The sequence below is a fragment of the Vulpes lagopus genome, chromosome 18 (genome assembly GCF_018345385.1).
Source record: "Vulpes lagopus strain Blue_001 chromosome 18, ASM1834538v1, whole genome shotgun sequence".
NCBI classification, from domain to species: domain Eukaryota; kingdom Metazoa; phylum Chordata; class Mammalia; order Carnivora; family Canidae; genus Vulpes; species Vulpes lagopus.
The window spans coordinates 25,745,041-25,760,643 of record NC_054841.1 but is presented as its reverse complement, the minus strand read 5'-3'; the positions used below and the strand labels follow the sequence as shown (position 1 = coordinate 25,760,643).

At 47.7% G+C, this 15,603-nt stretch overlaps 1 protein-coding gene across 9 annotated transcripts in view; it reads left to right on the top strand.

Annotated features, from left to right (window-relative positions):
• DNMT3B (DNA methyltransferase 3 beta) overlaps positions 1-15,603 on the top strand; it is a 45,008-nt gene that overhangs the window by 9,538 nt on the left and 19,867 nt on the right. For 6 of the 9 annotated variants that reach the window (XM_041733282.1, XM_041733277.1, XM_041733276.1 and 3 more), the window contains exons 1-6: positions 8,121-8,633; positions 9,600-9,661; positions 12,063-12,170; positions 13,326-13,451; positions 14,124-14,333; positions 15,041-15,199. In XM_041733282.1, coding sequence (XP_041589216.1) covers positions 8,252-8,633; positions 9,600-9,661; positions 12,063-12,170; positions 13,326-13,451; positions 14,124-14,333; positions 15,041-15,199 — 1,047 coding nt within the window. In that variant the 5' untranslated portion in view covers positions 8,121-8,251. Of the gene's footprint in view, positions 1-8,120; positions 8,634-9,599; positions 9,662-12,062; positions 12,171-13,325; positions 13,452-14,123; positions 14,334-15,040; positions 15,200-15,603 lie in introns of those variants that run through there. The other 3 variants (XM_041733284.1, XM_041733279.1, XM_041733281.1) reach the window with 2 other exon arrangements.

Below are 15,603 nucleotides of genomic sequence, written 5' to 3'. Positions count from 1 at the left end.
GAGACATAGGCAGAGGGAGAAGGAGGCTCCATGCAGGGAGCCCGACCTGGGAATTGATCCCCAGACTCCGGGATCATGCTCTGAGCCAAAGGCAGATGCTCAACCACTGAGCCACCCAGGGGTCCCTATAAAAATTTTATTTCTTTGAGAGAGTACAAATGGGGGGAGTGGCAGAGAGAGAAAAGCAGGCTCCCTATCCAGCAGGGATCCTGGGGTCATGACCTCAGCCAAAGGTAGACCCCTAACCAACTGACCCTACCCAGGTGCCCCCATTTTTTTTTTTTTTAAGATTTTGAGGGCGGCCCAGGCGGCTCAGTGGTTTAGCGTCGTTAGCGTCGCCTTCGGCCCAGGGCCTGATCCTGGAGATCTGGGATCGAGCCCCACGTCAGGCTTCCTGCATGGATCTTGCTTCTCCCTCTGCCTGTGTCTCTGCGCTTTCTCTGTCTCTCTCTCTCTCTCTCTCTCTCTCTCTCTCTCTGTGTGTGTGTTTCATGAATAAATAAATAAAATCTTAAAAATAAAAAAGATTTTGAGACAGAGAGAGAGAGCAAGCAGAGGGAGGGGCACAGAGAGGAAGAAGAAGAGGGAGATGGAGAGGGATAAGAAGAAGCAGACTCCCTGCTAAGCAGGGAGCCTGACACAGGACTCAACCCCAGGACCCTGGGATCCAAAGGCAGGTGCTTCACCCAGGCGCCTCTGCAAGTAACTTTAGGTTGACAAAACTTGAATGGCTATTTTTTTTGTAAAGGTTTTATTTATCTATTCATAGAGATGCAGAAAGAGTAGCAGAGACCCAGGCAGAGGGAGAAGCAGGCTCCATGCAGAGAGCCTGATGTGGGACTCCATCCAGGGCCTCCAGGATCACGCCCTGGGTTGCAGGTGGCGCTAAACCACTGCGCAACCGGGGCTGTCCTTGAATGGCTATTTTCAAAGGAGGAAATGCTTCTTGAACAGCATCTGACTGTAAACGTAAATGGGCTTGTCATAGTTGACTCACAAGCTATGCTCCTGAGAGAACTGACTTTACAGTTTGAAAGAACTGCTGGAGAAACCTGGCTTAATGCCTATTTTAACATATTAACAACTGAGATTGTGTTATTGTACAGACTTTCACTTGAGACAGCTTCATCTCCCTAGTCCATACCTCATTCACCGCCTCTCAACCAGGATCCTGAAGTATGGCTGCATGGGATTTACCCAGTTTCTTTTGCTGGTCATTTGTTTGCATCTTTTGCCATGATAAGCAGGATAGCAGTGATCATCCTTGCACGTAGGTGTTAAAGCTTTACCAACTGGGGTCGATTCCTAGCACTAGAATCCTATGTAACACGATATGAACACTTGGCATTTTCAATCATACTGTAGGTTTGCCATCTTAAAGGATGAATCTGTCTCCACTGCTTCCCTATGTAGAGTTGAGGTTTAAGGCCCTGGCCGTAAAAAATAAAAAAATAAAAAAATAAAAAAATTAAAAAAGGCACTGGCTGTAACAGGAATCCCCTGCCATGAGGGGCAGCACCAAGGCTGTGGCTAAACAGAAAATAGTCTCTCTTCCCTTACCCTCTAGGGGAGAGGGCAGAGGGCTGTTCAACTCCAGCTTTGCTAAGGGACACTGGCCACAGGAATAAGTATGGCAGCTCTTATTATTATTATTATTTATTATTATTAAGATTTTATTTATCCATTCATAGAGACACACACAGAGAGGCAGAGACACAGCCAGAGGGAGAAGCAGGCTCCGTGTAGGGAGCCCCGTCGTGGGACTCCATCCTGGGTCTCCAGGATCACGCCCCAGGCTGCAGGCAGCGCTAAACAGCTACACCACCAGGGCTGCCCAGTATGGCAGCTCTTAGAATCCTCAGATTATTATTTATTTATTTATTTATTTATTTATTTATAAGATTTTATTTATTTATTCATAGAGAGAGAGAGACAGAGACACAGGCAGAGGGAGAAGGAGGCTCCATGCAGAGCCTGACCTGGGACTCGATCCACGGTCCCCAGGATCATGCCCCAGGCTGCAGGCGGCGCTAAACTGCTGCTCCACCGCGGGGAGGGGGGGGGGGTGCTTCCCCTTCTTTGTTTTAAAGATCTTATTTATTTATTTATTTATTTATTTATTTATTTATTTATTTATTTTTAAAATTTTTATTTACTTATGATAGTCACACAGGGGGGGAGAGAGAGAGAGAGAGAGAGAGAGGCAGAGACACAGGCAGAGGGAGAAGCAGGCTCTATGCACCCGGAGCCCGACCTGGGATTTGATCTCAGGTCTTCAGTATCACACCCTGGGCCAAAGGCAGGCGCCAAACCACTAACCAGGAATCCCTAAAGATTTTATTTATTCATGAGGAACACACCCAGAGAGGAAGAGACACAGGCAGAGGGAGAAGCAGTCTTCCCACAAGGAGCCCGATGCAGGACTCTATCCTGGATCCTGGATACTGGCCTCACCCCCTGAGCCAAAGGTAGATGCTCAACCTCTGAGCCACCCAGTCGTCCAGAATCCTCAGCTCCTTGTTCTGCCCCACCCATCATTGTCTGAGTTTCCAGTGTCTTCCTCTGCATATTTGCACACCCTTCCAAGAGTTACCCAAATAACTACAGGGGAAGCGGGCTCAGTGCTTACATTTGTTTATAGGGCAAAAAGCTTTACTCTAAACTTCAGTTTAAATTCCCATGCCTTTCCAGATCTTCCTGTAAATTCCTGGTTTTTCTTTTATTATTTTTTAAGATTTTGTTTTTCAGCAGTCTACACCCAAAGTGGGTCTCAGACTCACAACCCTGAGATCAAGAGTCGCACACTCCACTAACGGAGGTAGCCAGGCGCCCCAGCCTTTTCTTTTTCTATGAATTATCTATAAAGGGTACAACTCCAATACACTAGGAATGTCTAGGTGTTTATTAGTATTTTACTAATAGGAACAGTGGTGCATGGAGCAAGTTCCTATAGCCAGTTTCTTGCACTTATCCCAGCTTGGATCAATTGTTTTGAAAATTCTGATCGAGGGATCCCTGGGTGGCGCTGCGGTTTAGCGCTTGCCATTGGCCCAGGGCTCGATCCTGGAGACCCAGGATCGAATCCAACGTCGGGCTTCTGGTGCATGGAGCCTGCTTCTCCCTCTGCCTGTGTCTCTGCCTCTCTCTCTCTCTGTGTGACTATCATAAATTAAAAAAAAAAAAAAAGAAAATTCTGATCGATATCGCAGAACCCAGTTATTCACTGAACAATGACAGAGTGGTGCAGGTAGCCATGGCCTAGGGCCACTGAGCAATCCCCCACACACTTTCTGAATCACTTCCCTTTGTGAGGCAGAACTGGCAAGATGGCACATGAAAATGTGGACGCTCCAGGTTCTTAGGGTTTTGTTCTGTACTTTGGGATCCCTAGCACCAACCACCCAGGGAATGAGGTAGGGTCCTTAATTCACAAATGCTATGACTTGGGTTTGAGGAAGACATGGAGAGCTTTTTCTTTTTCTTTTCTTTTTTTTCTTTAAGATTTTATTTATTCATGAGAGAATCACAGAGAGAGGCAGAGACACAGGCAGAGGGAGAAGCAGGCTCCATGCAGAGAGCCGGATGTGGGTTCCATCCGGGGTCTCCAGGATCACGCCCTGGCTGAAGGCTGTGCTCAACCACTGAGCCACCCTGGCTGCCCATGGAGGGCTTTCTCATTCCAGCTTTCCTGTGAATCTGGCTGTCTCTGGAATTTAGCAAATATTCCTAAAGATCGGGCAAAAGGCCCTGAACTCTGGGACCTGGTGCTCTGCCACCAGCCAGGTAGGCAGCCTCTTTCCAGCCCCCTAACCTTTGAACTTACTGTTTCCGCTATCTTTGCTCATCTGGGTGAGGTGTCCCTCCCCAGCCTTCACTTTTATAACTGCACTTAGCATATTAGTTTGAAGATGCCTTTAAGATCTGGCTCTTGGATTAGGCCCTAAATGTACATCACTTAGTAAGTACTGTGCAGGCCTGGACAAGGGATCTGCCCATCGGCTTCCTCTGAGCTTCAGTTTACTCATCTACAAAATGGGGGATCCTAAGAGTAAGCTCTCTCTTTTGGATGAGATACATAGTAATTACTCTGTCTCAACTATTTTCAAATTTTGGACAATAGAACAGCTAAGAAAGACTTGAGCATAAATTGAACACCAATAAAAATAAATTTATTATATAAAAAAAAGAAAGACTTGAGCAGTTGAAATGGGGAGGGTTCAGTAGTCTAGATTTCCCTTCCACAAGCTGAAGAAGGGCTTTATTAAGAAGGGGAGGTGGGAAGATCTTTCAATCTCCTTTTGTACTGTATCAAATCTCTAAGGCCTGGGGGATTCAGGGAAAGTCAGGGATGCCCATGTGCCTTCCACCCAGTTCCATCATGTCCTCTATCCCCTTTCTGTATTGTGCATTTAATTAACACAATTACTATTTACAAGGAGCTGTGAAGTAGCTCTGCTGCTGGTGCCAGCCTGGAGGAAATGAATGACATCACTTCTCAGCTTTATAGCTGGGTTGGGGTGAGGGGGGCAAGTTCCTGTGCCTCCTCCTTGAGTCTAATTGGGGGTGCCACCCATCCTTCTGTCTGCCACATTGCATTTGGACACGTCTGACCTGGTTCAGTTGGGACACAGGCACCCTGCACTAATGAGGCAAAGCCTCACAGGGAGAAACTTGTGGCTGAGCCCATCCCACACTGCTGCCTGCCCCTAAATCACATGCTGGACCCCGGCCTCTGGGAAAGGGTCATAGTTCACCTCACATCACAAGGTTAGACCATCACGTCTTGTGAAGGTAAACACTCAGCTGGTGGATCATGTCCCTGAGCCATAAAGTTCCTATAGCCCCTGGGATGGGTTATGCATTGTTCTTAACTAGAATTCTCTGGCTGCCTGTCTCAGGCATGGTAGTTAGGCACGTGCCCTGGATTGCCTAGGCATGAGTCTTGGCACTGCCACCTTGTTGGGTGACTTAATTAACTCATCTGAGCAGGTTGAAAACTGGTTGATAAGAGGACCTGCCTCAGGATCGGGTGGGGGTTAAGAGTGGTTTGTGCTGCCTTTAGCTTATGGGAGGGACTCAGGAACAGTTAAAACAGTGGAGTGGCAAAGCAACTGCTCTGGAAAAATCCGTCAATAAGGTGCCACCTCGGGATCCCTGGGTGGCGCAGCGGTTTGGCGCCTGCCTTTGGCCCAGGGCGCGATCCTGGAGACCCGGGATCGAATCCCACGTCAGGCTCCCGGTGCATGGAGCCTGCTTCTCCCTCTGCCTGTGTCTCTGCCTCTCTCTCTCTGTGACTATCATAAATAAATAAATAAATAAAATTAAAAAAAAATAAGGTGCCACCTCTTTCAGGGGAGGTAACCCAGCTAAGTTTATCCTCCAGTGCTGGAATGATCACAGGCAGTGGTGGGAAGCGAGGCGAGGGTGATTTGTTCCTACTGTTACACACCAATTTCAGGAGCTCATTTCCTCCTGTTGTCAACTGTGTGTAGTTAAGTTAGTGTGTTCTTACTTTTCCTGGACTTGAACAACTTTAATAAGCTATACTGGTCCAGTGTGTATTATGTTCCTTAACCTATTTGTACTTCCATTTGTCCATGTAAAATAGGGATCATATGTGCTACATACAAAGATTAAATGAATTAATACAGGTAAGGCACAGTAGACTTGCATATATAGTAGTAAGCATTGAAAAATAATGTATCATTAGGTGAGAGGATTTGTGTACCTATGTGAGGAGGGCCAGTTTCTTTTTGGAGCAGAAGTGTTTTTGAGAGAAAGAAGCCTTCCTGATTTGAACTAGGTGCTTTTGAGTGACGCGGAGGCATATGGTATGGGTGGGGAGGGCTTCCAGGCTGAGGGGGATGGCAACAGCAGCCATGTCTGGAGGCTGGCTTTATTTATTCACACTGTGTGTAAAGTGTGATCAAGGTAGAATGTGGTCTGGTCCAGGGGAGAGTAACTGCACTGGGTATCTTAAAGTGGGCTCAGGTTCTGTACGCTGGTCTGTGTTGTGGCAGTAAGGCAGCAAGGGAAGTTAATGTCAACAGAAACCCAGGGTGATGAAGACTACAGAGAATGAACTGTGTATGAAATCCCATAAATTGAATTAGGCAATTAGAAGGGGGTTTTTTAGCTGCCCAGGTAGCCCAGGATGCTAGATTTCCTTGCCTGAACCTTCCTCCAGTGTCCATGCCTCTAGTTCCTATGGTTAGGAGATTTTCCCGAGCATTTCCATCTGGCTTTGAGAAGGTGCTCTGCTCTCGTATCTGTCTGGTAGACGGGTGGCCAGGTTGGCATTGCTGAGGCCTTGGGAGAAGGCCTGGGGTAGTTAATCATTGTTCACTTGGGCCTGTCTAGGAGGAGGGCTCCTGACTGACAAAGTTCCAGGCTATCTGAGCGAATCCTGGGCCCTACATGATGAGTGGGAAATGTGATCATTTCAGCCTCTGACCTGTTTACTAGCTCCTGGCTAGAAGCCCTGGACTTTCTCTCCCAAGCTTCTGTGGCGGATATGTAGAGTCTCTCACCCTGTGACCCAGTCTCCCACCCTGTTAGGTCACCCAGGTTACTTAGTTCACTTATTTGGCCTAAGCCAGACACTGGGAATTAATTATTACTTTGAATCACACTCAAGCAGTTATCCTGGGATTTTTGGCTGCTTGTCCTCACAGAAACTGGCCATTGGTTAGCCAGCCTGTTCTTCCGGGTCAGGGCTTGGCAGTGAGAGGGGCTGAGAAACAGCAAATCGGTTAGGTCAGGTATTCCTCTTTTCCCTGGAGCTGGTGAGGTGTGTGACCACACAGACCAGCAAGTGTGAACCTGCACACCTGGGCCATATGGGGATAGATGGCACACTATGCTATGGATCAGTATGCATTTAGAACCAGAACAGTGCTGCTTTAGCTTGCATATTATAATCCCCCAGGGATCTTTTGCAAATGTTGGTCTTGACTGAGTAGGCCTATGGCCATGTGTGAGATTTTGTAGCTCTTACCAGGTCCCAGGTGATTTGCAAAGGTGCTGGTCCCTGGACCTTATGGGGAACTTAGCAGAGGTTTAGCTGTCCCACTCACAGGCCTGGGGGATGGACAGGTAGAAAGGATGGAGTTGGGACCCCAGGTGACCTCACATATCCACCTGGGGGCGCTGCCTTAAATTCAGACTGAGCCTCACATCGCCCCCTGGTGGACATGATGCCACATCACCACGGGAGTTGGCTTCTAGAAGGTACCCCGGGAGGCTAGTGTGGGTCAATCTGGTACGGAGTGGTGAGTTCCCAGAATCGGGTGGAGGGCCTGGGAGTGCTCAGTGGTGATAGGCAACCCTTTGCTGTGAAAGTCTTCCCAAGACAGGGTCCAGAACCACCAGGGTGTGGCACCACGTAGTTCTGGAGCAGTTTGGGGCACTGTAAGGAATGGGAGTCTGGTGGGCCTCTCCTTGTACCTAGGTTCTATTTTTGCCGTGGCTTCTTACATGTCATTTTTTGGCCCTGGAGACTCAAGGCTGTGTGTCAGTTTTCCTTTTCTATAGAATGAGCCCATGATCACATTAGGAGGAATAAGGGAGAGAAAGGTGCAGGTTCTTGCAGCCAACATATGTTGCAGGCCAGGTCGAAATCCCACAGCCCAATAGCCCATCAGTGAACACCCAACCTGAGCTGTTCTTAGCTGACTAGCCTAGTGATAATGCAGTTAGCAGGAGTGGAAGCAGTGGGGACACTAAGGCCCAGAGGTGGGCGAGGCTGGAGCAGATGGGGAGCATGCCCCTTGGTAGCTTGCCCTGGTCCCTTTACTGTGTTCCTACATCCTTTCCCTCCTTGGGAACTTGGGACTCTGAGCCCCAGCTGGTGAGAGAGGAGGGATGTGAGTGACAGGCCAACAGACCAATGGGCCCCTGAGGTTGGGGTGGGGCGGGGCTTGCGCTACCATGGAGAGGAGAGAAGCTGTTCTGTGGGGGAGGAGGGGGCGGTGGGAAGAGGACCTGGAGATTGAGGGAAGGGAGAGAGCAAACAAAGGGGTCAGGAGGGAAAATAATGCACTGGCTTCCTGAGGCCCTGCGGAGACTGGGCAGGGAGAGGGGGCCAGGGGCAGAGGGGAGGCAGGCAGGGGCAGGCAGGGGCAGGCGGTCCTAAATGGCATTGTTTGAAGTGGCCGGCTAATTGCACAGAACAGCCTAAGCCTCAGACCACAGCCCAACCCCCTCCTCTGTCCTGGGTGCTGGTATCTGAGCCTTCAGGCCGCCTGGCCACATGGAACCAAGCCCTGAGCCTCCGAGTTTGGTGAGGGAGGGGGGTGGGCTCTGTGGGGCAGCCTGGTGGGCGTTCCTGGGGCAGGAGGATCCCCCGGAGAATCTGTCAAGGGACCTCTTTGGGCCTGAGGACCTAGAGCTATTGGTGGGAGGATTGGGCTGTGCCGCCCCCTTATGCCCCTGCTTCCCGGCTACCCTACCCATTCTGGCCCTCCTGCAGGAAACAATGAAGGGAGACACCAGACAGCTCAACAGAGAGGAGGACGCCAGCGGGAGGGAAGACTCCATCATCACTAACGGGGTCTGCAGCGACCAGTCTTCTGACTCCAAGGATGCACCCTCACCCCCCATCCTGGAGGCCATCAGCACCCCGGAGATCAGAGGTGGCCGGGCCAGTGGGGAGGAGGGGTGGGGCAGACTCTGCAGACAGCAGCTGGGACTTGAGCCTCCCAGCAGGCTCAAGGCAGGTTGTGGGGAGAGGGGTCTGGTCTCTGACAGGCTCCGCCACACCTCCCAGGGAAGGGAAATGGATGTAGGCAGAGCCCAGCCCCCTTCTCATCCCTGTCCATGGGCCCTGGCCCCCCCGACTGCCCACAGCACCTCCGCTGGGACTCTTAAGGAGGTAGCCCCAAGGTGATGACCCTAGTCAGACTCCGCCATGATGGGGGTGGTTGCAGCATAGGCTGGGGTCTTTGGCCCTTCTGAGGTGGGACCCCATTTCCCTTGCAGCTGGGTTTGTGATTATGTGGGAAGAAGATACTCCACTGGGGAGGGTGGGGGGCATGTTTCCATTCCCATCCTTCCCTTTCCCTCCTCTCCCCTGGACAGTTCCGGATCACATCACCTGGGGAACTGCCCACTGAGATTTTTTTTTTGAGATTTTTCTTACCCAGCTATTTTGGAAACCCCTGTATTGTCTCCTCCTGTTGTTGAAATCCCCTGGAGCTGTGTTGTCCAATAGAACTTTCAGCGAGGGCGAAAATGTTGTGTTTTCTGCATTGTTTGCTATCATAGCCACTAAGCACATGTGAGAACTTGAAATGTGGCTGATATGGCTGTCACTGGATTGTTCATTAATTGTAGTTTGGTAGCCACAATTCTGGAAAGAATTGTCTGATGATGTGCCTTTTAGCCTTGTGCCCTGTGCCTTACGAATACATTGACAGGACCATAGATCCTGAGGGGCTAGGAGTTAACCCCTGAGGATGACAGTGGGTTTTGAGAGATCCCAGCCCACAGCCTCGAGAAGGAGACTCTAGGGGACAGCAGGTCAGCAAGGGAAGGCACACTGCTATCCAGCCTGGAGATTGCCCCTTCCTCAAAACATTAACTTTGGTTCTTTTCTCCAGGCCGCAGATCAAGCTCACGATTGTCCAAGAGGGAGGTCTCCAGTCTGCTAAGTTATACTCAGGTATGTGCTCTACTGCCCCCTTTTCAGGGTTCCAGGGAAATTCCCTTGAACCTTATAATTATTATTATTTTTTCCCTTGAACTTTAAATGGGGAACTTGAGGCTCATCTAAACTGGTACCCAATAAATATTTGTTGAAAGATGAATTTGAACGGTAAGCACACAGGGCTCTGAACAAATTCATGTATGATGGCATTTTCTGTTACGTGCCAAGTCTTTCAAATCATAAATAATTCATTTTATTAAATTATGAAGTTTTTTACTCAATGCTTCCCAGCGTATATATTTTTTTTAAGATTTTATGTATTTATTCATGAGAGATAGAGATAGAGGCAGAGACACAGGCAGAGGGAGAAGCAGGCTCCATGCAGGGAGCCCGATGTGGGACTCAGTCCCGGGTCTCTAGGATCACGCTCTGGGCTGAAGGCAGGCGCTCAACTGCTGGGCCATCCAGGGATCCCCCAGCATATTTTTTGAAATTCTCTTTTTCTCAGTGTGTGATCAGTTATACTAATGAATTTCTAATGTAGTAAACTGTCCTTTTTATTCCTAGAATGAGCCCAACTTGGTTGTGATATGTTTCAAATTTGATTTACTTTTAGCATCTATTGATGAATAAAATGGGTATATGATTTTATTTCTTGTAATATATTACTAATATATTTGTGTTTGGTTTTGGTACCATGGTTAGGTGGCCTCTTTTCAATATGGAAAATACTTGCCTAGTTTGTTTTAGGGGATTTTAAACCATCTTTGCAATATCTTTTCCTGCATGTGTTAAGGTTTCTACTTGGTCAGTTTTTTTTTCAAAGTTAAAGGTTTCCATGATTTTGTTTTTTTATTCCTGACATCATTTATGCCCACTGTGTCCTTTTTTTTTTTTTAAGATTTTATTTATTCATGAGAGATGGAAAGAGAGAGAGACACAGACACAGACACAGGGAGAGGGAGAAGCAGGCTCTAGGGAACCCGATGTGGGACTCCACCTTGGATCCCAGGATCACGCCCGGAACTGAAGGCAGATGCTTAACCACTGAGCAACCCAGGCATCCCCCACTGTATCCTTATTAATCAGAGTAGAGCCTTTTCAACTTTTTTTTCAAAAAAATTTTTTTAAATATTTTATTTGTTTATTAATAGAGACACACACACTCTCTCTGAGAGAGTGAGAGAGAGGCAGAGACACAGGCAGAGGGAGAAGCAGGCTCCACGCAGGGAGCCCGACATGGGACTGGATCCTGGGTCTCCAGGATCACATCCCAGGCTGCAGTTGGCACCGAACCACTGTGCCACGGGGGCTGCCCATGGTTACTTTTTTCAAAGAACCAGTGTTAGGCACCAGTTACAGACAAATGAAAACTCACATCCACATAGCTTCTGTTCTGCTGCAGAGCAAGCAGTGGGCACCCAGATGGTGAGAGAAAAAGCTGTGTGGCTATTTGAGACCATGTGTTGAGGACAGCTCTTTGAGTTCTGGTGGACCATTACCAGTAATGGGAATGGAAACTCCTTTCTGAACATTTCCCTCTGAGCTTGGCCTTGTTCAAGGCATGCATTAGTCTATTCTCATTATCACCCTGTTGTGCTACAAGGAAAGTACTGTTATGGTTTTAAATAGAAGCGTGGACTCCATCAAGGCCACAAGATTGGCACAGGAAAAATCCAAGTTTATTAACAGTACAGCTGGGCCACATGCTGCTCACCACTGCTCTAGTTTTTATCCCCAGTTTTTTGGATTTTGCTGTGTGGCCTAGGTTATGCACTAGGGTTTCTTCATGACTTGACACAGAATTGATGCAATTTCTTCCTGGTCATTATATCAAGAAGCATCTCCCTTGAGCCTTACTTAGATTTCTCCCAGACACTTAATTGCTAAATTGACCTGCTCTCCCTGCTGTGCATAGCCAAACCCATCTGATGTGGTGTAGATACAGGAGTCTTTTTTTATTTTGAAGTTTATTTACTCATGAGAGACACAGAGAGACAGAGACATAGGCAGAGGGAGAAGCAGGCTCCATGACGGGAGCCCAATGTGGGACTCAATCCCAGGACCCGAAGATCACACCCTGAGCCTAAGGCTGATTGCTCAACCACTGAGCCACTCAGTCCCTGGATATAGGTGTCTGGACAATGCATATTGCACCCAGACCATATTGTAGAATTTTTGATTCCACTTGGGTTTTATTTTTCAATCGTATCTTGAATCTGTGGTCCTCATGGTAAGCTGCTGTAAAGTAGTTTTGGAACAAAATGTGGTGGTTGAAAAAATATTTTCAGGTCACTTGGGCCAATGTTAATGATAGTTTTCAATATGATTGACTCTACATTCATTTTTTTTTGACTCTTCATTCTTGATCTTTTAATGACATTCTTTTAACATTCATATTGCTTCATTTGTAAAGGATCTGACTGGTGACGGAGATGGTGAAGGGGAAGATGGGGATGGCTCTGACACCCCAGTGATGCCCAAACTCTTCCGTGAAACCAGGACTCGGTCTGAAAGCCCAGCAGTAAGTCCCCCATCCCTGGGCTAGGGCATTTCCAAGCATTCATAGGCCTGCATGGAAAAAAGCTCTTTTGGAGCATCCTTTCTCCTTGGAACTTTGGAGAGTGAGGTTACCAAAACATTTTGAAAGTGGAAAATGACATCAAAGTTCATGAACTACCATTATGAAGGCTTTCTTTCACAAGGCAGGGTTTCAGCTCTTTTTCGGCACCCCTGTCTTTAAGTGCCCAAGACCATTTAGGATCATTTTAGGTGAACGATTCCATTGTCAATCACCTTTGGGAGTTGGTTCTTCTGTAAGTAGATTCTGTGACTTAACAGAGCAAGGAAATGAGAAGGCAGTCTTTGCTAGTGGTCACCCCGTCTATGAGCAGCCAGACACTTGACCATTGCTGGTCTAGTTTTATAATCTCACCTAGCATTATATGATATATAGGTGCCCTTTTTACAGATGAGTGAAGATTCCAGGATTAAACAGGAAGTCTTTTAAAATCTTTTTTTTTTTTTCTAAGATTGAATTATTTTAGGTGCTAGTAAGCTAATAGGGGGAGGGGCAGAGGGAGAGAGAATCCTGAAGCAAATTCCCAGTTGAGCACGGAGCCCTACCTACCTCGGGATTGATCCCAGGACTCTGAGGTCATGACCTGAGCGGGAAAATCAAGTCAGCCGCTCAACCGATTTAGCCACCCAGATGCCCCATAAACAGTAATTCTTGTGTGCAGGAGTTGAATACAGATGCACAACCCCCAAGTTCATGTCATTTTGAGAAAGGAGCATAAGGGCTTCTCCTCTATCTTGATAATCCAGTACCTTCCAGAAGAAGGCAACACTCTAATGCTTTTGGGGGAAAAATGTTTGGTTTGGGCTAACTTGGATTTTAGTTTTCCCTTGAATCTGCAGGTGCCAGCTGCTACTGACAGGTAGCATGGGATCTGCTGCCGACTGTTGGCAGCCCTGCTGACACCCTACCTCTTTCTCCCATTATCTGGGGAGATTCTGGGGGGGCCATTGCTGATCTAGAGCTCTTCCCTAGCTTAACCACCTCATTCACTTCTGTTGATGGGAGGTGATCTCTCAAGTCTACTTCTCTTGGCCCTTGGTCTGAAACCCTATGCCTCTTGTCACCAAAGGCCATGTGCTTATCCTCTCTTGCTTCCAGGTCCGAACCCGAAATAACACCAGTGCCTCCAGCCGGGAGAGGCACAGGCCCTCTCTACGTGCCACCCGAGGCCGGCAGGGCCGCAATCACGTGGATGAGTCCCCCGTGGAGTTATCAGCTACCAGGGTTGGTTCCCCAGATAACCCTCAGTCTCTTAAGTGGAAGATCTACCTCTCTCTCACTGTGCCACCAAGAGTAGCTGGTGTATAACCTCCATCCGATCTTTACTCTTATCACCTTTTTAGGATCTTGCCTTTCCTTTCTCTCCTGGGTGCCTGGTAAGCCTCTCTTAAGTCTGAATGACCTCTCTCCTGGCCTGATCCTGGATGGAATTCGGGTGGGAATCTGCAAACTCCTTGCTGACTGGGTTCCTGCTCCTCGGGAATGAGCTGGAAACTACCAACTACTCAACTGTTTTGTCTCCCTGGTATCTTCTTTGAACTGTCTTGAGGAAACCCCAGTGGTTACTGCAATTCTCCACTCCTGTGGCAAGGCTGGGCACACAGTAAGCATATAAGGAAACCAGCGGCCTTCTCTGAGCTTGGAGCTTCTTGGCATCCTTCATCGTTATTCTGCCTTTGTCCTTGATTCTGTCTCTGTTCTGATGAAAGTTGCTTTTTCCCACCACTTGAGGGATACTCTTCGTTCCTGGAAAACCATCCTTGCTGGTCTCCGTTCTATTCAACTTAACATCGCTACTGTTTCTGCTTGCCTGGGAAGCAACTAGGGGGGTTCCACTAGTCTCTGGTCACCTAGCTGTTTTGCTGTGGCTTACATTCTGTGTCCTTCTGTTCACAGTCCCTGAGGCGGCGTACAGTATCCTTGGCAGGCACACCGTGGCCATCCCCAGGCAGCCCCTACCTCACCATTGACCTCACAGATGACGATGTGGTGCCCCAGAGCAGCAGCACCCCCTACACCCGCCTAGCCCAGGACAGCCAGCAGGAGGGTTTGGAGTCCCCGCAGGTGGATGCAGAGGGTAGAGATGCTGACAGCGCAGAGTATCAGGTACCACTAGGAACAGCTAAATAATAAGGAAGAAGTGGGTATTCCTCCTTTTGGGGGAGGTTCACTATTATAAAAGATTCTGTTCATCATATGTTACATACAGTTGTAGACTAGCTATTTTTATTAGGAACTAGAGTTGGTTCACTTATGTCTATAATCTACTGTATTACATAATCCATATTGTGTATTGTTCATGATTAGCCAATTGGGTGTGCTTGCTTTACTCCAGCTTTCCTGCATAGGTATGTATAATGTATGTATGTATGTACGTATGTAAGTATGTATCACCTAGAAATCTTTTCCTACTTACTGTAGTTCTATGTTAACAACTTGTTTTTTCATGGGCATCTCCTATATTATGGCAAACTTTTTGTGTTCAAATGTCCAAAATTTCTTTTTGCTTTTAAATGGTTTTGGAATGGCCTGTTTGGCTGTGGTGGGAGTACCCAGGTGATTGTCATTATGTTATTTGATCTTATTTCCTGTGAGTTTTTTGTTTATATTGTTACAAATCCCATAAAATCCCATATTTCTATCAAAAAACCAAACTGATCCCTTATATTCAAGGTGTCCTTCCTCCTGGTTTTTATCATGTTAAAGTAATGCCCCAAGTTTAACCCTGAGACATTGGGGTATGGAGGATTTTTTTCTTGCTTGGTTCAGGCCATCCATCTCATTGGGATTCCTTCATGTGGTTTTTCTTCCAGGATGGGAAGGAGTTTGGAATAGGGGACCTCGTATGGGGAAAGATCAAGGGCTTCTCCTGGTGGCCTGCCATGGTCGTGTCATGGAAGGCTACCTCCAAGCGCCAGGCCATGTCTGGCATGCGGTGGGTCCAGTGGTTTGGTGATGGCAAGTTCTCTGAGGTGAGTCCAGGGCAAGACAGGCTCTCATGGGACACAGACCCACAGTGTTTTGTACCCTTCCTTTTACACTTCACTCTTTAAGATGAACAGCCTGTGTCTGCTTTCTCTAGATGTTTGAGGCTGTTTGAATCCTATCTACAGAGGACAAAAATTTGTTAACTGGCTTAAACTGATACATAGTCTCAGGCCCAGATTATCAATCTATCCTTATAGGAGACAAAGGGCTGGAAAGTTCTCTGAAGCCACTTGTGGCCACTTGTGCTCTGTTGGTTTTTCCTTCTCTGGGGCAGAGTCCCCAGAAGGAATTCCTGAGCAGTCAGGAACAGTCATGAGGACTCAAAAAAAAAAACAAAAACAAAAACAAAAAAAACCCCAAACAGTCCAACAGACTCAAAGATCCTCCT